Source organism: Myotis myotis, unplaced genomic scaffold, assembly GCF_014108235.1.
Source record: "Myotis myotis isolate mMyoMyo1 unplaced genomic scaffold, mMyoMyo1.p scaffold_m19_p_48, whole genome shotgun sequence".
Taxonomy (NCBI): Eukaryota; Metazoa; Chordata; class Mammalia; order Chiroptera; family Vespertilionidae; genus Myotis; species Myotis myotis.
The window spans coordinates 675,807-697,892 of record NW_023416355.1 but is presented as its reverse complement, the minus strand read 5'-3'; the positions used below and the strand labels follow the sequence as shown (position 1 = coordinate 697,892).

At 68.3% G+C, this 22,086-nt stretch overlaps 3 protein-coding genes across 12 annotated transcripts; 2 read left to right on the top strand and 1 right to left on the bottom strand.

Moving 5' to 3' along the window:
* The first annotated feature begins 39 nt into the window (after nt 1–39).
* LOC118655573 (ceramide-1-phosphate transfer protein) lies at nt 40–3,282 on the top strand. 2 transcript variants are annotated; one of them, XM_036307517.1, is made up of 3 exons: nt 40–125; nt 1,799–1,973; nt 2,057–3,281. In XM_036307517.1, exons 2-3 carry the CDS (start codon nt 1,801–1,803, stop codon nt 2,577–2,579), a joined length of 696 nt encoding a protein of 231 aa, XP_036163410.1. In that variant the 5' UTR covers nt 40–125; nt 1,799–1,800; the 3' UTR covers nt 2,580–3,281. The 2 variants fall into 2 exon arrangements, with proteins under 2 accessions (XP_036163410.1, XP_036163411.1); XM_036307518.1 differs by lacking the exon at nt 40–125 and adding an exon at nt 250–966 and having other exon boundaries at nt 2,057–3,282.
* Nucleotides 3,262–8,992, top strand: TAS1R3 (taste 1 receptor member 3). 6 transcript variants are annotated; one of them, XM_036307488.1, is made up of 8 exons: nt 3,262–3,497; nt 5,038–5,281; nt 5,363–5,663; nt 5,751–6,533; nt 6,656–6,859; nt 7,005–7,125; nt 7,329–7,879; nt 7,968–8,992. In XM_036307488.1, the coding sequence occupies exons 1-8, from the start codon at nt 3,290–3,292 to the stop codon at nt 8,346–8,348; spliced, it is 2,793 nt and encodes a 930-aa protein (XP_036163381.1). In that variant the 5' UTR covers nt 3,262–3,289; the 3' UTR covers nt 8,349–8,992. The 6 variants fall into 6 exon arrangements, with proteins under 6 accessions (XP_036163381.1, XP_036163380.1, XP_036163378.1 ...); XM_036307487.1 differs by having other exon boundaries at nt 7,329–7,885; XM_036307485.1 differs by having other exon boundaries at nt 7,329–8,992.
* On the bottom strand, nt 8,959–21,102 carry DVL1 (dishevelled segment polarity protein 1). 4 transcript variants are annotated; one of them, XM_036307493.1, is made up of 16 exons: nt 20,832–21,102; nt 15,308–15,377; nt 15,090–15,211; nt 14,855–14,958; nt 14,502–14,640; nt 13,738–13,831; nt 13,598–13,667; nt 13,371–13,510; nt 13,208–13,284; nt 13,037–13,104; nt 12,741–12,893; nt 11,998–12,129; nt 11,697–11,864; nt 11,418–11,621; nt 10,795–10,833; nt 10,169–10,306 (listed from the first exon to the last, which is right to left on the bottom strand). In XM_036307493.1, exons 1-15 carry the CDS (start codon nt 20,999–21,001, stop codon nt 10,823–10,825), a joined length of 1,722 nt encoding a protein of 573 aa, XP_036163386.1. In that variant the 5' UTR covers nt 21,002–21,102; the 3' UTR covers nt 10,169–10,306; nt 10,795–10,822. The 4 variants fall into 4 exon arrangements, with proteins under 4 accessions (XP_036163384.1, XP_036163385.1, XP_036163386.1 ...); XM_036307491.1 differs by lacking the exon at nt 10,795–10,833 and having other exon boundaries at nt 8,959–10,306; XM_036307492.1 differs by lacking the exon at nt 10,795–10,833 and having other exon boundaries at nt 8,959–10,306; nt 12,816–12,893.
* Between the last annotated feature and the right edge of the window lie 984 nt (nt 21,103–22,086).

Here is a 22,086-nt window from a genome sequence, read left to right as displayed (position 1 = left end):
GGAAGTGCGGGCCGCGCATCCTGATTGGGCGGCGGGAGACCCATCCGGAGCGGCCCGGCGGGGGGGCGGGTCCGGTGGCGGCGGCGGCGGCGGCGGCGGCGGCGGCGGCAGCCTGGGCATCGCAGGTGAGCTCGGGCGGTAGGCGCGGCGGGCGCGGGTGGGCGCTGGGAGCCGAGCCGGCGGGCTGGGCATCGCTGCGAGGCGGGCGCGGGACCCCGGGCGCGGGAGGGGGCGGCCGAGGAGCCGGCTCCCCGCCAGCCCGGACACGGGACCCCGCACCCCGGGACCCTGCCCCATCCCTGGGCCTCAGCGGGAGCAGCATCTGCCCAGGAACGGCCCCCACCCCGCCCGAGCCCGGCGCCACCCGGCGCCCCTTTCCCGGGCGAGACTTGCAGGACTTCCTGGACCGGACTTCGCTCCCACCCTCCGGGCCTGGGTGCAGGGGCGGGTGTTGCCTTCTCCTGGGAGACCGGAGACCGCGGTCAGCCATAGGATTCGGGGCTCGGTCGCCCTCCCGCTGAGCTCGGGCCGAGGGTGCCCCTGGGGGAGCCCTGGCCGTGTCCTGCACCACCTTCCAGAGCTGGCCGGCTGCCCCGCTCAGCTGCACTGCCCTTCCTGCTTCCAGGCTCTGAAAGGCTCCTGGCAGCTCCTGTGGGCTGCTGGCCTGGGCTCTGGCCAGGAAGGTGGCCCTGAGACCATCTGCTCAGTGGGCAGACAACTGAGGCGCTGGGGGTGGGGTGCTGGGGGTCTCCAGAGGGACATGTGTCTTCCTGGGGCCTGGCCTGGCTGCCCCCACACCTGAGACGGGTGAGCTCACCTCTGAGGGCTCCACCCCATGCCAGGCATTCAGCCCCACCCTTGGGGCCTGCAGGGCCTCAGACCCACTGAGTCCAGTCAGCCTGGCTGGTGGACAGGGCAGGGCGTGCTGACCCTTTTTGCCCAGAGGTGAAGGACCCAGTCAGGATGGTGAGTGACCTGCCCACAGAGTGGGAGGCAGCGCCTGCACAGGCGCCCAGATGTCCGGTTCCTGGCTGCATAGCGTGGGTGGCCTCCCTCCCTTGCCCGGTCCCCGCAGGGCACCCAGCACCAAAGGCAGGGGAACCCCCAGGCCCATGGGGTGAGAGCTTGTCCCGGACTTGAGGTGAGATGCCGCTGAGAGCCACACTTCAATGCCGGCCCTCGGCGCCCGGGAGGCAGGTGCGAGGTGCTCAGTGGCACCCACTGGATGTGTGGGTGCTTGGGTGTTTGTGGAGCGACTGTATGAACGCAGCAGAATCCAGGGCAGGAAAGGACCGGTGTCTGCCCCTCCGTCCAGCACACGCTGACCTGCAGCCTCGGTGCTGGCTTTCAGGGTGGGGGCAGCTGTGTGGGGGGGAAGGGCCAGGCTGCCCAGCCCCCTCCCGGCCACCGCACCTCACTTCACTGTCCTTTTCCTCATCCCCTCATTACCCTGCCGGGATTTCCCGTCTTTATTGTTGCCTCACCCGCCCGCACTAGAATGTTGCCCTGACGAGGCTGGGCGGTTTGTCTCTGTCACTGACACCCGAGTGCCCAGACCACCTGGCTCTGGGTGGGGACTCAGCACGTATTTCTCCACGTTCTCGTGAGAGAGAGACGGACAACACCCAAATGAGCAGGGAAACCCGGCGGGAGATACCTGTCTGAGGGACAGGGAGAGGCCATGCTGAGGTCTGTGGGCCCCTGTTCAGGGTCAGGTGGGTGTCAGAGAGTGAGGCGGGCTCTTGGGGAGCAGTGGGACCCCAGCTGTTTCTCTCCTGCTCCTGCCCTGCCCCCAAAGGAATGAGCCAAGTCCAGGGAGACAACCCCAGCCCCACCTCTGGGCAGGTGAAAATGGACGACTTGGAGTCGGACTTCAACCTGAAGGTCGTCCTGGTCAGTTTCAAGCAGTGTCTCAACGAGAAGGAGGAGGTGCTGCTGGAGCACTACCTCGCCGGCTGGCGGGGGCTGGTCAGGTGCGTGGGGGCCGGTGCCCGGTGGGGCTTCCCCGGCCTCGCCCCTGGGGCGGGGCCCAGCGTCTGCCTCCCCTCCCTTGCAGGTTCCTGAACAGCCTGGGCGCCATCTTCTCCTTCATCTCCAAGGACGTGGTGACGAAGCTGCAGGTGATGGAGCGCCTGTGCAGCGGGCCCCAGCGGGACCACTACAGCAGCCTGCAGTCCATGGTGGCCTACGAGGTGGGCAACCAGATGGTGGACCTGGAGCGCCGCTCCCGCCACCCGGACTCGGGCTGCCGCACGGTGCTTCGGCTGCACCGGGCGCTGCGCTGGCTGCAGCTCTTCCTGGAGGGCCTGCGCACCAGCCCCGAGGACGCGCGCACCGCCGTGCTCTGCACCGACTCCTACAACGCCTCGCTGGCCGCCTACCACCCCTGGATTGTCCGCCGGGCCGTCACCGTGGCCTTCTGCACGCTCCCCACGCGCAAGGTCTTCCTGGAGGCCATGAACGTGGGGTCCACTGAGCAAGCCGTGGCCATGCTGGGCGAGGCCCTGCCCTTCATCGAGCACGTGTACGACATCTCGCAGAAGCTCTACGCCGAGCACGCCCTGCTGGACCTGCCCTAGGAGCCAGCGGCCCGGCTCCCCTGCCCCGGAGCCGGGCTGGGCAGCCAGGGCCCCTCAGTCCCACCGTGGAGCTTTCTGGGGGCGCCCGGAGCAGAAACGCCGCTGTTCCCCGCCCGCGGAGCTTGTGGGGAGCCATGGGCCTGGCGCAGCCCCCGTGGGCAGCAGACGGAGAAGGCGGGCACCGGCCAGCCGGGTGGGCGGGTGAAGGGCAGAAGGAGGGAAGGTGGGGCAGGATCGGAGTTCACACCAAAGCCCAAGAGGCTGCCCTCACCTGTGAGTCCAGTCTGCGAAGCCGGAGAGTCCCAGGTCCCCGGAGAGCAGACTCCTCACCCGCCGACGATCAGCGAGTGTGCTGCTCGGCCGTCAGGGTCCTGGTGTCGGTGGCAGGTGGGCTGCCTGTGGCCCCTCTAACCAGGCTGGCTGTCCCTGGGGCAGGGAGGGAGCCTGGGCAGCATTAGCACTGCGTCTCGTTCCCTGCCCCCCATCTCCTTAGCCGGGGCCCATATACCCTCCACAAGGCAGCGGGAGCACAGGCTGCCCTGCCTCCAGCTCTGCACGGCTGCAGCCTCCTACAACCACGCTGCTCCCCCAGGCAGCTGCTTGTGAGTCTGCACAGCTCAGCCCGGGAGCCCCCGCCTGCTGGGCCCGCTGGCCTCCCTGGCACCCAGCACTGCTGCATCCCCTCTCCCTGCCCCGTGCTGCCCGTCCCCATGGAGCCCAGAGACCCAGGATGCACAACAGAGCGGGCCTGGACCTCTTGCCTGACGGGCTGGCAGGTGGGCTCACCCAGCCTGGCCTGCCCACTGGCTCTTCACTGTAACCTCAGGACCCTGGTGCCACAGCTTTGCCGTGCAGCGCTCGCACACGAGTGTGAGCACGAGTATGAGCTCGCGGGGACCCTTGAACACTGCAATACGGGTGATAATAAATTACAGTTACAGAAGCATATTCTGCACTCCGGGATGGGGGTGTGGCGTGTGCCCCGCATCTGCTTACCAGGGAGAGGGGGCGGCTGAGCCCACAGCCAGGACTGCAGGGCCAGGCAGCCACAGGGAGAGTCAGCCCCGCCCACCATGGTCGCACCTCTATCGAGGTCACAGAACTATCATTTTATTGGTGAGAAGACAGAGCACCTGAGGGGCTGAGCTGGGCGGGCGGGGCCTGGGCCGGCCCAGGGGGGTGGGGCTGCTCTGCCACACAGTGTCGGGAGGGACCCCTTGATCACTGCGCCCCAATATCAGGGCCCCAATGCAGTGCCGGCTCTGCTGCTGCTCCCACACCAAGCAGAGCCGAGCCCAGGTGGTGCCAGCACAGGCCAATGACTGTAGGACTGGCTGGGAGAACGGCCCGGGGGCCACAGGGGCCAGGGCGCAGGCTGCACGTGTGTGCAGGTGCACGCACGCATCTATTGCAGTGTGTAGCATGGAGGTGCAGGAATCCACTGCATGGGTGTGCAGGTCCAGCGTGCTGTGTGTGTGTAGCACGGGTGTGCATGTAAAATGCACTGCATGCGTGTAGCATGGGTGTGCAGGTCCAGTGCACTGTTGGGGAGGGGGCACCTGTGGGTGTCATGTGCGTGTCCTGCGTGTGCCGAGCAGTGTGGGCCCTCCCCACAGGCCAGTGGAGGCACTTCCTGTAAACGTCTGCCCGGCCCAGCCAGGGCTGAAATGCCTGAAGCCCCTCCCCCAGCTCCTCTGGGTGCACCTCCCCTCCCAGCACGGGGTCAGCGGGGCCTGGGTGCGGGTGCGGGGGAGACGGCGTTGCCACCACCCTCTGCACACCTGGTGCGGCCTCAGCCGCTGCTGCCCATTTGGTTACAGCTTTTCTCCCTCCTTTGCATGCAACCCCCTGAGGGCCCAGATGAGTGCCCTGTCCCCAGAGGGAGGCACCTGCTCTGTCAGGTACCCAGAGCCGGGCAGGGCACAACCATCCACAGGCCTCCCAAAGCTTCCAGGCCACCAGCCCTGGTGGCGGAACCTCCCAGACCCCACAGTTCCCAGGCACGCTGAGAGGCATGGCCCCACCCCAGCCACAGGTGGGTGGGCAGGGCCCCCCGGCCCCCCCTCAGGCTGCCCCTGGGATGCAGATGGAGCCCCTCCTGACTGCGGATGGCCCTCCCCAGGGTGGGAGAGACCAGTGTTCTGTGCCTACTCCCGAGGCAGGGGCCGCTCCAACCCCCTCCCACAGGCAGCTGGAGAGCCCAGGACCCGCGGGCAGAGAAATCCTGGGTGTCCCTCCTCCCCTCCAGGAGTGGGTGGGGTGAGGGGCTTGGGCACCAGCAGGTAATGAGGTCACGGGCAGTAGCTGCTCAGAGCCTGCCTGCCCAGGTCACTGTCGGCCAGAGGGCCTGGTCGCATTAGGATAACAGACCCTGACGTGTGCAAACCTCAGGCCCAGGGGCCCCTGGGGCTTGGCAGGTGAGGAGGGTTTTGCTAAACAAATCCTCCACCCCTCCCAGCCTGGCTCACCCTATCTGGGCCCACCCACTGGCCGTCCCCATCAGAAGCCACCACTGCCATGTCCGGCCTGGCTCTGCTGGGCCTCTCGGTTCTGCTGGGCCTCGGGGCAGGGGCCCCGCTGTGTCTGTCCCGGCAGCTCAGGATGCAGGGGGACTACGTGCTGGGGGGGCTCTTCCCCCTGGGCGCCGCCGAGGACACGGGTCTGGGCCCCAGGACCCAGCCCAACACCACCCTGTGCACCAGGTAGGGAGCGGGGGGAGGGGGCAGGCGGGGCGCTCCCAGGAGGGATAAGGTGTCGTCCCCTGCAACCCTGTGTGGCCCCAGGTTCTCATCGCTCGGCCTGCTCTGGGCACTGGCCATGAAGATGGCCGTGGAGGAGATCAACCGGGGGTCGGCCCTGCTGCCCGGCCTGCGCCTGGGCCATGACATCTTTGACACCTGCTCGGAGCCCGTGGTGGCCATGAAGCCCAGCCTGGTGTTCATGGCCGAGGCGGGCAGCTGCGACATCGCCGCCTACTGTGACTACTCGCGGTACCAGCCCCGCGTGCTGGCCGTCGTCGGGCCCGACTCCACGGAGCTCGCCCTCATCACCGGCAAGCTCTTCGGCTTCTTCCTCATGCCTCAGGTGCGCCCCTGTCTGTCTCCCCCACACCCCTCCCCCCAGGGAGCCCCTGCCCCCATCGGGACACACCTCCCCTCCTGGCCGCTGCAGGTCAGCTATGGGGCCAGTGCGGACCAGCTGAGCAACCGGAAGGCCTTCCCCTCCTTCTTCCGCACGGTGCCCAGCGACCGCGTCCAGGTGACCGCCGTGGTGGAGCTGCTGCACGCGCTCCAGTGGAACTGGGTGGCCGCCGTGGGCAGCGACGACGAGTATGGCCGGCAGGGCCTGAGCCTCTTCTCCAGCCTGGCCAACGCCCGGGGCATCTGCATCGCCCACGAGGGCCTGGTGCCGGCGGCGGGCGCCCACGGCCTGCAGCTGGGCGCCGTGCAGGGGCTGCTGCACCAAGTGAACCAGAGCCGCGTGCAGGTGGTGGTGCTGTTCTCCTCCGCCCGGGCCGCCCGCGCCCTCTTCAGCTTCAGCATCCGCTTTGGGCTCGCGCCCAAGGTGTGGGTGGCCAGCGAGGCCTGGCTGACCTCGGCCCAGGTCCTGTCCCTGCCCGGCCTGGCCCAGGTGGGCACAGTGCTGGGCTTCCTGCAGCGGGGCGCCCCGATGCCCGATTTCCCGTCCTACGTGCAGGCCCGCCTGGCCCTGGCCGCCGACCCCGCCTTCTGCGCCTCACTGGACGCAGGGCAGCCGGACCTGGAGGGACACATGGCTGGGCCCCGCTGCCCGCAGTGTGACCGCATCTTGCTGGAGGATGTGTCTGCCGGCCTCCTGCACCACCGGGCCTTCGCAGCCTACGCGGCCGTGTACAGCGTGGCCCAGGCCCTGCACAACACGCTGCTCTGCGACGCCTTGGGCTGCCCCCCACGGGCACCTGTGCAGCCCTGGCAGGTGAGGACGTGGGAGCTGGGCCGACCCCGCTTGTGCCCAAGGAGAAGGGGCGGCGAGAGGGGAGGCCCGGGTGCCGGTAGCTGGCCCCCCGTTCCCCACCCACCGCCCCACACCCCTGCTAGCTCCTGGAGAACATGTACAACATGAGCTTCCGGGTGCGCGGCCTGCCGCTGCGGTTCGACGCCAACGGGAACGTGGACACGGGCTACGACCTGAAGCTCTGGGTGTGGCGGGACCCGGAGCCCGAGCTGCGCACAGTGGGCGGCTTCGATGGCCGCCTGCAGCTGCAGCTGCCCCAGATGCGCTGGCACACACCAGGGAACGTGGTGAGTGCCCGGCCGTGTCCCCACCGCACAGCCGCTCTGGAGCAAGGCCTGCCCCATGGGAGGAGCAGGGGGCGAGGGGGGTCGTCCCCAGGCTCTGGGGGTGCACCCAGCCCAGCGAGGCCTGAGTCCGAGGACCCTGCTCCAGAGGCCCGTGTCCCAGTGCTCGAGGCAGTGCCAGGAGGGCCAGGTCCGCCGGGTGAAGGGGTTCCACTCCTGCTGCTACGACTGCATGGACTGCAAGGCCGGCAGCTACCAGCGCAGCCCAGGTCAGCCCCTCCCCGGCCAGCCCCTCCCCCCGGTGTGTGTGGCTGAGGCAGGTGTGGGGAGGGTCCTGCCGGGTGAGGAACACGTGGCCAAGAGGGTCCTGGCGTGTCCTGGCTCAGAGGCTGACACCCAGGCCGAGCCCGAGGCAGAGGCCAGCCCAGGGGAGCCGTGCCCCAGCCGTGCCCTCTCTCCTCCCGGCCCACAGACGACCTCTTCTGCACCCCGTGCGCCCAGGACCAGTGGTCCCCCGACAGGAGCCTGCACTGCTTCCCCCGCAGGCCCAGGTGCCTGGCCTGGGGCGAACCGACCGTGGTGCTGCTGCTCGCGCTGCTGGGCCTGGCGCTGGGCCTGGTGCTGGCGGCCCTGGGGCTTTTCGTCCGGCACCGGGACAGCCCCCTGGTGCAGGCCTCGGGCGGGCCGCGGGCCTGCTTTGGCCTGGCCTGCCTGGGCCTGGTCTGCCTCAGCGTCCTCCTGCTGCCCGGCTGGCCCAGTCCCGCCGGCTGCCTGGCCCAGCAGCCGCTGCTGCACCTCCCACTCACGGGCTGCCTGAGCACCCTCTTCCTGCAGGCGGCCGAGATCTTTGTGGAGGCGGAGCTGCCGCCCAGCTGGGCAGACCGGCTGCGCGGGCACCTGCAGGGGCCGCGGGCCTGGCTGGCGGTGCTGCTGGCCGTGCTGGTGGAGGCGGCGCTGTGCACCTGGTACCTGGCGGCCTTCCCGCCGGAGGTGGCGATGGACTGGCAGGTGCTGCCCACGGAGGTGCTGGTGCGCTGCCGGGTGCACTCCTGGGTGGGCTTTGGCCTGGTGCACGCCGCCCCCGGCGTGCTGGCCTCACTCTGCTTCCTAGGCACCTTCCTGGTGCACCGCCAGCCAGGCCGCTACGACGGTGCCCGCAGCCTCGCCTTCGCCATGCTGGCCTACTTCATCACCTGGGTCTCCTTTGTGCCCCTCTTCACCAACGTGCACGTGGCCTACCAGCCCGCCGTACAGATGGGCACCAGCCTCCTCTGCGTCCTGGGCATCCTGGCCACCTTCCACCTGCCCAAGTGCTACCTGCTGCTGCGGCAGCCGGCGGGCAACCCCCCCGAGTTCTTCCTGGGAGGGGGTCCTGGCAGTGCCAGTGGGCTGGGTGGCAGCAGGGGTGGAGCCCATGACCCAGCGACCTCACCCCAGTGCACCCAGACCTAGTTACTGCAGAGCAACCTGCAGGCCCACCTCTAGGCCCTGACCCCAGGCTGCCTGCTGCCCGTGACCCAATGACCCCTGGGCCTGCGCTGGGCCCTGTGAGATATCACCAGAGTCAGGCTGTCCTGTCCGTCAAGGCCTGCCCAGTGACCCTGCTGGGAAGACGCCAATAGAGGGCTCCTCAGGCCCAACCCACACTGGGGACTCCGGGAAGCCCACAGCTGGGCCACCTGCAGGTCAAGCTGGGCATGACTCACCAGCGGGGCCTGGCCTAGGCGCCCCCCCCCCCCAGCACCCCTCCAACCACCACTGGAGTGGGAGGTGGGCGAGTGGCTACAGCCGCCCTAACCATGGGCCCCCGTGCAGGACAGAGGCCACTTGGGGCGGGCACCAGCTTCCTTCTCTCTCCCTGTCTTGGCCGGAGCGGGTAGAGTGGGGTCAGCCCACCGCCAGCACCGCGGACAGAGCCTGGCGCGCGGGGGGAGGGGGGATTCAGGACCAAGGCCAGCGCCCGCCGCCAGGACCCCTGGAGCCAGAAGCCAGCACCACGGACAGAAGACGCCCCGCCAGGACCTTGCCAAACGGCTAGACCAGCCCCACCCCAACCTACCAGGGGAGCTGGCAGGAGAAAAGAGACACAGGCCACGCGCCAGTCCCATAAAATTAAATGCTTTTTAGTGTTTAAAATAGCGTTTACACAGAAGCAGCTCTATCAACTATCCCGACGACCTCTGACTCGGTACAGTATCTACACCGCAGACGCGATACGGTATCCACATTGCAGACACGTGCAGGCCAGTTCACTGGGAGGAAGCGTGTGGGGGAGGGGAGGAAGGGGCCACCTGAGGTCAGCAGGGAGGGCGGGCTGGCCCCTCTCCCCAGACCTGTCCCTGCAGCAGCTGAGCATCCGTGGGCCACAGTCCACTCCTCCCGTGCTGAGATGTGCCCCTGCCGTCTCCCCCTCACTGGCCCCCCCACTGTCAGACACTCCCTGTGTCTCTGCGTTCTCTCAGACCTGGCGGTGGGGGACACAGCTCTGCTCCAGCTGGTGCGGGGCTGACCTGGCCACCACCTCCCACAGGACTCAGGCCAAGAAATAAATAAATAAATTACACCCCGACCCAGGCAGCCAGGGAGGTCTGGGGGCTCCCGTCCACCCCCAACATGGCCCCCCCCCCCCGTCTGAGCAAGAGGCCTAGGGCCTGCACACTGGGTGACCATAGCGACCAGGCCCAGCAGCCACCTCTCAGCTTGGCCTGGGGACCTGTATGCAGTGCTATGGGCATACGGGGGCCCCTGAGGCCCGTGCCACCGGGCAGGGCAGGTCCGCATGGACACAGAGGCCCCCAGGTCCACATGGACACAGCTGCTCAGACCAGGGACAGACGGGCTGCTGAGGCCAAATAAGGGGGCTCGGGCCACGTGCCCCCCAGCCCTCCAGCCTGCCCCCACTCTGTCCAGCCCAGACCCCACAGCACGGCCCCTGGTGCACGTGGAAAGCTGCCTGACCCCTGACGGCCACAGCTAAGGCGAGGCCACACAAGCTCCTGGGGGAAGCAGGACCCCCGTGCCCCCACCGCACGGCCGCTCGGAGGAAGGCACCCGTCCTCGGTCACATGATGTCGACGAAGAACTCGCAGGGGTTCCCCATGGCCTTCTGGAAGGACTGGCGGCTGCCTGTCAGCTCTGGGGGGACAGCGGCCAGCTCCCGGACGGGGGGCCCCCCAGGCGGCCCGCCCACCACCGAGTACGCCTTTGTCAGAGGGTGCAACGGGGGGAGCCCCGGGGCCGTGGTGGAGGCCTGGCTGTGCGGGCTGCTCCCACGGCTGAGCTGGCTGGCGGGACGCTCCCACCAGCCGCCGCCCCCTGCCCTGCTGGGGGCCGTGTGGTCGGACTCGCTACCACTGCCCCCGGCTCGGGGCCTCTGGTGCTCCTGCTCGCGGCCCAGGGCCCGCCGGCTGCTCCCGCCCGCGCTCCGCGTGGACCCGCTGCTTTTGCTTCCTGAGATGGAGAAAGGGAAGGAATGGCTTGTCAGTGCCAGGCCGGCCTCTCCCAGAACTGACCACTGCCCGGCACCCAGGCAGGGCCTGGCGGTCCCGAGCGGGGAGGGAGAGGGGCAGCCATGCAGACACCAGGGCAGGAGCAAACCCGCCCAGAGACGCAGGCACAGCTGCAGCAGGCGGGGGGGGGGGGGGGGGGGCAGGCAGGGACACTGGGGCCAGCTTGGTGCCCCCACACCTCACTCCAAAGCCTGCACCGAGGGCCTGGTCTTGCCCCTGAGAAACCGAGGCACCCGTGAGACCCCGTGTGCCGGCTCCCATTGGCCAACCTGGGCCCCCCACCCTGAGACCCACCTTCCATCGGACCCTGGGGCCCTGGCTAACGGCTCGGCTCAGCCCTGTCCCGGGTTCTCACAAATGCCGGGAACCCGAGGGTGCCGGCCGGCGAGGGACACGCCAAGAGGGAGGCCGGGCAGGGCCCTGGCTTACCGGCCCCGAGGGTCCATCCGCTAGTCCTTCAGTCTAAGGCTTGCTCAGCACAAAGCAAGGGATAGCACGAGTTACACACCAGGCCCGGCCCGGCCCCCACGCCGCCTGCTCTCCTACCCGACATGCCCGCCACGGCCTCCCCTCCGGCACCGGCCTCTCCTGCCTGGGTCAGGCATGCCCACCGGCCTCACTGGCCTCCACGCAGCTTCAGGCCAGTTTTCCTCATGGAACGTCCCCAACCCATGTCCTCAGCTCCCCACATGCCGTGTGGGGACATGGTTACTGGTGACGGGCTGCCTCTGGCTCCCAGCTGTCTGTCCTCCACTATGTTCTGGGGCCCCTCTGCACTCCCCCAGCCCAGGCCACCACCTGCCCTTCCCTCACCATCTCCTGGTTTCCTGCCTCTGCCCCACCACCCCCAGAGCCTCCAGGTTCCTCCTCCCCACCTCCCTCCACCACTCATCCCTTACAAAGGGAGCCCACCCGAACTCCAAGCACAGAGCAGGCGGGCACGTAGGGGAGAGGGGCGGGCACACAGGGCAGAGGGGCAGGCACGCAGGGCAGAGGGGCGGGCATGCAGGCAGCAGGCAGTAGGGAGCGGGCACCAGTGGGCAGGCTCTCACCTTCACTCTGCTGACTCCCAGCACTGCCACTGCCGTAGCTGAAGCCAGGGTCCTGGTACGCGGGCGGGAAGCAGGGCGGAGGCCCTGGGTACTGATAGGGGTAGCCCTGCCCCAGGGGCCAGGGAGCCGGGTGGGGCAGCGGGGCCAATGTGTCCTGATCCGAGGCCCCGCTGGAGCCGCTGTTGAGGTTCAGGGCCTCGAGATCTGGCAAGAGGGGAGGGCGAGTGAGGGTGGTGTGGGCAGGCCCCCCAGGGACCTCGGGCCCCCAGCCCCACTCACTGCTGCACAGGTCCCCGAAGACGTAGTAGCACTGCTCGGAGAAGGTGACCTTGTTCACGGTGTGCCGCAGGAAGCCGCGCTTCAGCATGCTGCTGGCGTACTTGCGCGCCTCGCGCCGCTCCTTGAAGCCCTCCACGTGCGTGTACAGCCAGTCCACCACGTCCGCACCTGCGGAGGCTCGCGTCAGGCAGGGGTCCAGCCGTGCATGTGGGTGCATGCATGTTTGCGTGTGTGTGCACATATGTGTGTGTGCAATGTGTGCACACCGCCTGCACCGCCCCGGCATCCAGCGACCACTCACCGATGACGGCGTTGGCGATGGTGATCTTGAGCCACATGCGGTCGCGGATCTCCAGCCCCGAGTCGGGCAGCTGCATGGCCCGGACCACGGCGCCCATGTCACTCTTCACCGTCAGCGGCGCCTCCTCCAGCTCTGCAAGGCACGCCCCTCCTTAATGGACAGGCCACCGCCCACGGTGCCCACTGCACCCCCTCCGAGGCCGGTGCCGTGGAGACCCCCAGGCGAGGGGGGGGCAGTCTCCTCCTCCTGTAGGTGCTTCCATAGGATCTGGGCACGAACCAGGGTGAGGCCGCCCCCACCACAGCCGCGCGCGGACATCAGCCCCCCCCCCCCTTCCTCAGGCTGTCAGTCGTGTTAGAGGCAGAAAGCAGATGGGGCTCCACGCAGGCATGCACACACATGTGCACACCTACATGTGCGCGTGCACATGCACACATGCACGCACATGCACACACCCACGCACACACATGCACACACCCGGGCACGCAGTGGCCTACCCTGCCACAGAAGACCCTGGGCAGGGACGCAGGCTGGCTCGGCCCCTAGGGCACCTCCACCCCCACCGCACAGGACGTGCATGGGAGGAGCATGGGCCGGAGGCCACCTGTCGGCCCTGCCTCCGACCGCAGGGGCCACAGCAGCAGGACGCTGAGGCTGGCAGGGCCCTCGGGTGGGACCGCGCCAGGTGGCACCTCGGCCTGGTCCTGGTGCCTCAGTTCCCTGAGCTAAGAGCTGCCACTTACGTGGGGCGCCGGGCACAGAGCTGGTTAGTGAGGAGGAGCTGGTGCGAGTGACGGCGCTGGAGCAAGGGCTCGTACCGTAGCGGGGCAGGGCTCCGGTCAGCGCCGCCGTGTGGGATAGCCAGGCGGCCGGGTCGATGGGCCGAACAGGGTCAGCTGGGGGGCCGCCGCACGGCAACAGACAGAAAGACGGACAGATGGGGAGGACGTGGAGCACAGGGCAGAGGAGAGAGGCGCTCAGGCTGGGCTGGGCGCCCCACTCCCACCCCACCCCCACCCGCCAGTCCATGATCACTCACCCCTGGGGACGGTGAAGTAGCTCCGGGGGGTTGGGTCCCAGCACTTGGCCACCGTGAGGCTGATGGGCCTGCAGGGCAGGAACGGCCGGTCATGTGTGCGAGGCCCCATGTGACCGTCAAGGCCTGTGTCCCCCACCTGTCCCCCCGCCCCCCGTGTCCCCCACGCCTCACCCCGTCTGGGACACAATCTCCCGCAGCACGCGCACGGCATCGTCGTTGCTCATGTTCTCAAAGTTGACATCGTTCACCTGGGGGACAGGGGTTCAGGGCGGTGGGTGGGGGTGCTGACCTCCTGGCTCCCCAGCCGGTCCCGGTGCCGGTGCCGGTGCCCCACCTGCAGCAGCATGTCCCCGGGCTCGATGCGGCCATCGGCAGCCACCGCCCCGCCCTTCATGATGGAGCCGATGTAGATGCCCCCGTCCCCCCGGTCGTTGCTCTGGCCCACGATGCTGATGCCCAGGAAGTGGTGCCTCTCTGGGGGGGGGGGGGAGCAGTCAGCAGCCCAGCCCAGGGCCCCCACAGCCCCGGACCCCACGCCGCCCCGGGCACCGGGCACCTCACCCATGTTGAGCGTGACGGTGATGATATTCAGGGACATGGTGGAGTCGGTGATGCTGCTGAAGGACGAGGCCTGCGGGGCGGGCGCAGGTGAGGGCGGTGCTGGCAGCACAGACCCCGCCCCCCTCCCGCCTGCTACCCACGCGGTCCGCCTGCCGCAGGCGCTGCTTCCGCCGCCGCCGCTTGTGCTTCCGGATAAGTCGGGACGAGGTGCTCTGCTCGGTGGAGCTGCTCAGCCTGGGGTTGCAGATGTCGGGGCATGGGGGTCAGGGGGCACAAAGGTCAGAGGTGCAGAGGTCAGGGGCCAGAGGAGGCTGCAGGGGGGAGACACTGCCTACAAACAGGCATCCCACCCCCTCCACGTCGTCGAGGGGAGGGGACCGAGGTGGCAGGTGAGGCAGGTGGTGTCTGTCAGAATCAGCTCCTGGCTGCATACACCCCGCCCTGCACGTGTGACACACGCAAACCCACACCCACGGGGATCACTGCTTCCAGGTGAACATGGAGACACAGGCAAACACCAGGTAAGCCTTCACGGCCTCCACAATGGACACACTCATGTGTGTACCTAGTGCACACGGACACTCACCTGCGTGCGCACATGTATACAACATGCACATACACTCATGCACACACATGCACGACCCACACACCCATGTGCGCGTACACACATGTATACAACATGCACACATGCCTGTGAAACGCCCATGCCTGTGTGCGTACACATGACACACACCCCACGCACCCATGTGCACACACGTGCCCATTTGCGCGCGCACCCACAACACACACCGTGCACTCGCACGACCACAACACCCATGCACGCGTACATGCCCACACGCATGCCCACACGCGCCTGCACATGCACCCACGCGCCTACACACATGTCAAAACACATCGCGCGCACCGGCTTGTGTTATCATCCTCATCGGAGTCGATGAAGCTGCTGGACTCGAGCTCACTGCTCAGCAGGGTGGAGGTGCTGTCGGGGGGCAAGCCCAGGTCCCGCCGCCGGTCCCCCCTCGGGTGCCCGTTGGCCCGGGTGGCTGCGGAGACAGAAGGGAAGTGAGCCAACGACGGGGCTCCCGGGGGTCACGGCGGCCCCTGCTGACCTCCAAGCAGGGCTGCGTGACTAAGGGGCTGCTGGAGGAGGGGTCAGATCCTCGAGACGTCGGGCCTGGGACCTCTCCCCAGGCACCCCCTGGCCGGGGCAGGAACTCGTGGGCAGCAGGGACCTGGGTGGAGGGTGCGGCCTGTTACCCTCCTCCCGGTTCCGGCGTCGGGCTCGCTCGCGCCGGTGGCTGACCATGGACTCGGTGCCGGTCTCGTTGTCCATCCCGTCACGGCTGCTGGCCACGTTCGGGCTGTACCAACAAGAGCGTTGGGCAACGGGGGCCCTTCGAGGCCCTTGCCTCCCCCCTGCCTGGCGAGACCCTGGCTCCACCCACCTGCTCAGCTGCCCACCCCCCAGCAGGCAGGGCCCCAGGGTTCTTACTGGAAAGAGGGGGGCCGGGAGTCCCCGATGCCCCCCATCCGCTCGAGCGGCGGGGGCAGGTCGGTGTGGCCGTCGGTGGCCTGAGAGCCCGAGTCCGAGTGCACGCCCTCCGCCAGGACCAGCTGCGAGGACAGCGGGGCTCAGAGGTGCCCGGGGCTCAGGCGACCAGCCTCGCACACTCAGCCTCACCCCCACCCCACCCCGGCCCTCAGGCTCACCCAGGAGACGACGCGGCCATTGAAGCAGGGCAGCCTGGCATTGTCCGCCGAGATCTCCTCCTTCACCACCCTGCGGGCAGACGCTCCGTGAGGCCCGCACAGGGCCCTCCCCAGTGTGCCCCGGAGAAGCCCCCCCCCAACCAGGGCGCCCAGCTGTCAGTCTGTGCGGATGTCCCGCCCACCGCAGTCTCTTCCTGGGGCTCTTGTCATCCTCCTGAGGGCCCCTTCCAGGGCCCAGTGCCAGGGGCCAGACCTCCGGCCCTCAGCACTGGGCGTCACCACCTGCAGCACCTGCACCTTGAGTCCACCTTGCTCTCTGCGCGCGCCATGGGGAAGAGCCGCGAGGGAGGGGCTCTGCCTGGTTTCTCCTCCACACCCCTCCCCCGAGCCCAGCACAGGGCCTGGGTCACAGCAGCCTCAGCCAGGACCCCACAGACACAGGCGGGTCGAGAAGGCACAGTACACGCGCCCCCACACGCACGTGCTCTCCGAGGGCAGGCCACCTGCCCCCCCAGGGAGACAAGCAGACCCCCCGGCTGCACCTGCCCAACTACAGACCTGAGAGGCCAGCTGGGCCCACCAACAGGCCAGCCTCAGAGGCCAGCGAGCCCCTCCCTGACCGCTGCAGTGGCCACACCCAATGCACAGCGAGCAGCCAGGACTATTTCTTTCTTTCATTATTATTTTTAAATATTTTTATTGCTTTCAGAGAGGAAAGGAGAAGGAGAAACATCAAGGGAGAAACATCAAGGATGCAAGAGAGCCCTAACCAGTTTGGCTCAGTGGACGGAGCATCGAACTGCAGACTCAAGGGTCCCAGGTTCGATTCCGGCCAAGGGCATGTACCTTGGTTGCGGGCACATCCCCAGTGGGGGGTGTGCAGGAGGCAGCTGATCGATGTTTCTCTCTCATCGATGTTTCTAGCTCTCTATCCCTCTCCCTTCCTCTCTGTGAAAAATCAATAAAATATATTTAAAAAAAAAAAAAAAGGATGCGAGAGAATTATGGAAATTATGGATCGGCTGCCTCCTGCACGCCCCCCACTAGGGACCCAGCCTGCAACCTGACCAGGAATTGAACCATGACCTCCTGATTCATAGGTCGACACTCAACCACTGAGCCACGCCAGCCAGGCACCAGGCCTATTTCTTTTTTTTTTTTTTTTTTTAAATATATTTTATTGATATTTTACAGAGAGGAAGGGAGAGAGAGAGAGAGAGTTAGAAACATCGATGAGCGAGAAACATCGATCAGCTGCCTCCTGCACATCTCCCACTGGGGATATGCCCGCAACCCAGGTACATGCCCTTGACCGGAATCGAACCTGGGACCTTTCAGTCCGCAGGCCGACGCTCCATCCACTGAGCCAAACCGGTTTCGGCCAGGCCTATTTCTTAATGTTGCCCCTGGTCAGGTGGCTTGAGGGTGGGGGAGGGCAGGAGGCAGAGGCCAGGGCAACACTAACTGGGAAGGAGGCCCATGACCCCTGGGTTCAGAAACAGGTGTGTGTGGGGGTCAAGGGCCAGGTTCAGAGAGGTGAGGGGGACAGCAGCCAGCACAGGACAGGCATGGGCTGTGGCCCAGACACACCCCACACTGCGGCCCCTGGAGGCCCGGGGAGCAGGCCAGGCGGGTGGGGGCCTGCAGCAGGAGGGCCCAGACGCCCCTGGAGCCCAGCCCTGCCCAGCACAGCAGCATTCCCAAGCCAAGACCTGAGCCCAGGGGAGAACAGGCCTAGGGCACCGGGAGGAAGCAGGCTCCCTCAGCGAGTCCTGGGCAGAGCAGGTGGCAGGAGCCCCCCGAGCTGGCACCCCACACTCCCGACCAGGGAGCAAGGCTTCACACACAGGGAGGGGGCCCTGGACCCTGGGGCAGAGGAGATGGAGGAGACAGGGCCAACCTGGGGGGAGGGGGCACCCGCAGGGTCCTGCGGCCACCCTGACGCCTTCCAGGGCCAGCCCCACAGGCGCCAATAAGCTGGGCACCTCAACCTGCAGAAAAGGTCTTTCTCAGGCCCCCACCCCCCAGGAAGAGAGGCCCCACGTCTGCTGCCCCCACTCAGGCGCCACAGCCTGCAGACCTGAGCGGCCAGGGAGGCCGTGACCTGGCCCAGACCCGAGGTGGTCAGCCCAGGAAGACCTGGGGTGGGCCGGGGACATGGGGGCTCTGCCAGCTGCAGCTGACTGACCAGGGACGGGGGAGAGGAGGGGGTGGGGGCCAGAGCACGGTCTCTGAGACCCGGTCCCCACACAGCCAGGTGGCCCCTCCAGCGGCCTCCCTGCCTCACCAAGCTCCCCCCTTTCTGATTCACCCACAGGGAGGCACCCTCCTTCCACGGGCACCCGGGCTCCCTCAGAGGCCCAGGAGCACCCACCTGCTCCCACTGCCCACCTGGCCAGGACCTCTCCATGACCCACCATCAAGGGCTGCCTGAGGCCTCAGGGCCCCCCACTCAGCACAGAGGCCCTCCCAGCTCCCGGAGGCCCTGCTCCCCGGCCCTCGCCAGCCTGAGGACCCCGTCCTACACCCCCGTCCTACACGCGTGACAGAGCATCCTGCCGTCCCCCTGGGGGCGGGGCAACAGAGGCTCCACAGGCCCAGCCCCTTGGCCAGGACGGAAGGGAGGAGGCCAGAGATGGAGGAGGAGACGCCGGAGCCCCCAGGACAAAGGGCACAGGCAATCCTCTCCTCGGGGAGGGCCCCACTGCTGGCTGGGAGCCCAGGGGGGGCGGTTGGGAAAACACCTCCCAACAACCCTGAGCCCCCCGCCCCCCCCCGGGCCGGCCTCGCTGGGCGGAGAGCGGACCTCGCCGGGTGGACAGCGGACCTTGCCGGGCGGACAGCGGGCCTCCGCAGCATCTCCACTGAGGCCGCCCAGGCACCCCTGGTGGCTTCTTGCCCTTGACCTCAGAATTGCTGGTGAGATCCCAGTGCACCTGCAACTGGTGGCTGCCCGGCCCCACCCGCCACCCCTGCAGACCCACCCTGGGAGCCGAACGTGGCCAAGGGCCCAGGAGGACCCGAGGGGCCAGCCCCTCCCCGTGGGGCAGCTCTCAGTGCGTCCCCAGGGGCACGGGGTCCCCCATCCTCTCTTCCCGCCACAGAGCAGGAAGTTGGCAGAGAGCTTCCCTCACGAGGTGGCCCGCCGTGGCCAGGACAGACACTCAGGGAACTCAGGCCCAGCCCACAGTGGGGGGGGGGGGGGGGTGGAGCAGGAGGCCCAGGCTCACCAGGATGCTCCTCACAGCCCCCCAAGTGAGGCCGCCCTGTCATGGACCTGCCCGCCCTCCCCACACCTCCAGTTAGGTCCGCTAGGCATCCAGGTCTCATTCACACTAAAGTGTAACCGATTACTCCTCCCATTTAGCCCCCGAATAAATGGTTATAGGACAGGCAGGTCGTGGGGCTCTGCAGACAGATCTCGGGGGCAGGGGAGAAAGGAGGCAGCTGATGGGGGTCTTCGGTGACCCGGCCACCAGCCAGCGATCCGGGGAGGAAATAAGCGAGCCCGTGCTGTCTGCCCACTGTGCCTTCCAGCGTCACCCAAATCCACTCCCCTGCTGAGCCCCCTCAAGCTCAGAGCTGCCCCTGCCTCCCAGCCGGGTCCTGCTCCCTCCCCTGCACCCAGCCATTTCCAGGCCTGTAGAACTCGTGCTGCTCCAAAACCCCACAGTCTGCCCACCCTCCTCCCCATCCAGGGACCCACGTGTCCTGCAAATCCCCCCGCAGGCCGGCCTCTGCCGGGCGTGCATGTGGGGTGGGGGGCTCTGCAGCTCGTGGGTGGCCCCCATGGCTCTGGGACACAACAGCAGGCCCCCAGAGCCCGGTCCGAGGGCGGTAAACTGGGGCCTGGGCACATGCCTGGCCACACCACAGGCTCTGTGCTGGCTTCAGTTCCTGACAGAGAGCATGTGTGGCTTTGGTGATCTTCGTTAAAGTAGTAAACCAGGTTACCCCTGGCTGGCGTGGCCCAGTGGTTGAGCATCAACCTATGAACCAGGAAGTCAAGGTTCCATTCCTGGTCAGGGCACAGGCCGGGGCTGTGGGCTCAAACTCTCTCATCGTTAATGTTTCTATCACTCTCTGCCTCTCCCTTCCTCTCTGAAATCAATAAAAATATTATATTTTAAAAACAAGTAAGTAATAATAGACTAAGTTTAAAGCAAAAGTGCCCGTTCACAGAGCAGACGGTCACAGCCACAGCAGCCCAGACCCGAGGGGCAGCGACTGTGAGGTGGCCCAGCGAGGGCAGCGAGGGGCACAGGATGCCCCACCTGCAGAACCTGGCCCCACGTGGCTCCGGAGCTGAGCCAGCAGGAAGGCCAGCCACACAGGCCCCGGGCGTCCTGCCTCCAAGGCTGCCAGGGACACGCCCACCCCTCTCGGCCGCCCCTTGGTTTGGGGGGGGGGGGGCGCGCGGTGGGAAGGGCAAGAGAGTCCAGCTGCCCAAACATCCCTCAGGTCCTCCAGAGCTGCAGAGCAGCCCCGGCCCAGCCCGACCTGGCCTGGGCGGCCCAGGGCCCGGACCCAGCACAGAATCCAGGAAGTGGCCTCAATGTCAAAGTCCCCAGACACGGCCCCACACAAGGACATGGGCCGCCTGAGGGCCGCCGGGCACACCTGCTCAGCCCAGGGCTCGGCCCCCCTCCCCAGCACGGCCGAGCCGGGGACTCGGGTTACTGGTGGCTGAGCCGGGTCAGGCCTGGAGCCCACAGCCCGCCTCCTGCTCCCGGCCCCAGAGGCCTGGCCAGCGGAGTGGGAAGTCTTCTCTCTCCACAGACGGCCACCGCCAGGACCAGGAGCTGGACGCTGACCAGAGGCAGCTCCCAGGACACCGAGTGCTGTGTGGCTCAGCGGGGACAGAGTCCCAATGGCAAGCAACCCCAGGGCGGGGGTGGGTGGAGTGACCCTTGACCTCTGCCCTGACCTCGGGAACGGAGGAGGGGGCCAGGGGTAGGCTGTCCTGAGCCTCCAGAAACTTGGACAGGCCCCAGCGACCGACAGATCCGTCCCCGTGCCAGGTCACCTGGCTTCCCCCCCCCGCGCTAACCAGGGGGCCCACTGCCCCCACCTCCGCCCCTTCCCCAGCGACGCTCAGTAGATGCTCCTGGGACTCCGGCTCCATAGGTCACAAGCTCTCCGGGACCTGCCCGCCCACAGCGGGGCCAGGGGCCCCGAGTCTGAAGGTCCCACGATGGGACTGCGGCGTCGCCCTGGGCCACAGACGTGGACCCGCAGGTGACACACTCGGGCGCACAGACCAGGCCCCGGGCGGGCGAGGAAGCCGGGACGCGCGCTGCCCACCGCCCCGAGTTCTCCGGCTGCTGGGCTGGCAGTCAGGGCCCCGTGCCTCCCGCGCACGCGGACAGGTGGACACACACCATTCGGGGCGGAGGGCCGGCCCGGCTCAGTCCCCGGCCGCCCCCCTCCCCGGCCCGGCCCGGGTCACAGTCCCCGGACCCCCGGCCCGGCCGGCGCGCAGACAGGTGCCGACCCGCCCGCACGGCCCCGCGCGGCCACTGACCCGAAGTCCTGGTCCATGGACTTGAAGAAGAATTTGTAGGCGTGCACCGGCCGGTTGCTGAGCACGTTCTTGAAGTCGGCCAGCGTGACGCGCTCGGGCGCCACGGGCAGCTTGACCAGGTACGGCGTCTCCTCCTCGTCCATGTGGTAGATGATCTTGGTCTCCGCCATGGCGCGGCGGCGGCCCGCTCCGCGGTCAGGCCCGGCCCGGGGATCCGACGCGGGCGCCTCCCCGCCGCCGGCCTGCGCCCCGCCCGCCCGCCGCTCCCGGCCTGGCCGCCCCGGCCCCGCCCGCCCCGCCGCCCCCGGCTCCGCGCGCGCCTCGCCTGCTGCCCAGCGGCCGGCGGCCGCCCATCCGCCCCGGCCCGGGACGCACTGGGAGCGCACCAGGCCCGGCCGCGTCCGTGCGCCCCGCCGCCCCCTCGGGCCGCGCAGTTCCAGGGACCGCCCGGCGGGGCTACGCGCGGCCCGCGGGGGGCGCCCGAGAGCGCGGCGGGGCTGACGTCACGGGCGCGCGCGGGAGGCGGGGCTGCGCACGCGCGGGAGGCGGGGCGCGCGCGGGAGGCGGGGCCGCGTGTGCGCGCCCGGCAGCCTCGGCCGCGCTCTCCCCGGCCCATCCCCGGCCCCCAGCCGGGCGCACGGGGCGCCCACGACACACTCTGGGCCCAAGCTGTCGCGCGTGGACAGACAGGGGTGCGCCCGGGGCAGGAGGTGGGTGGGGGCGCCCCACACGACGCGCCCCGAGCTGTCGGAAGGGACCCCCCCCCCCCCGGAGCGTCGTTGAACGGGACTCCGGCCCTCGGGAGAGCTCCCTGCTCTGTGGGGCTGAGGCCCGAGGCTGCGGGGCCTCCAAGGAGGCTGAGGACTGTCGCCGCTGGGACACCGGTAGCCTGGCGCCCCGCGCCGCCCGCTTCCAGCTCCGACATAGCTCCCCTGCCGGTGCCCACGGGACTGAGAAACACGAGCCAAGTGAATGTGGGGAGGACTCGGGCGTCCACGTGATGCCGGGGTGACAGCGGGGGGGCGGGGGTCACCACGCAGCTCTAGGGCGCATGTGTGCAGCGGCGCCCAGGCAGCAGGTGAAGGGTTCCCCCCCCCCCCCGCCCCCGGCCGCTGTCAGTCAAACCAGCGTGATGTCCTCCCTCGAGGGAGACCCTGAGCCGCTGCCCCGGGAGGAGGCACTGGAGGGAGCCCCACTGGCGAGAAGAACAAGAGAGGGGATGGGGGGCTGGAGCCTGGAAATCACTCATCTGCCG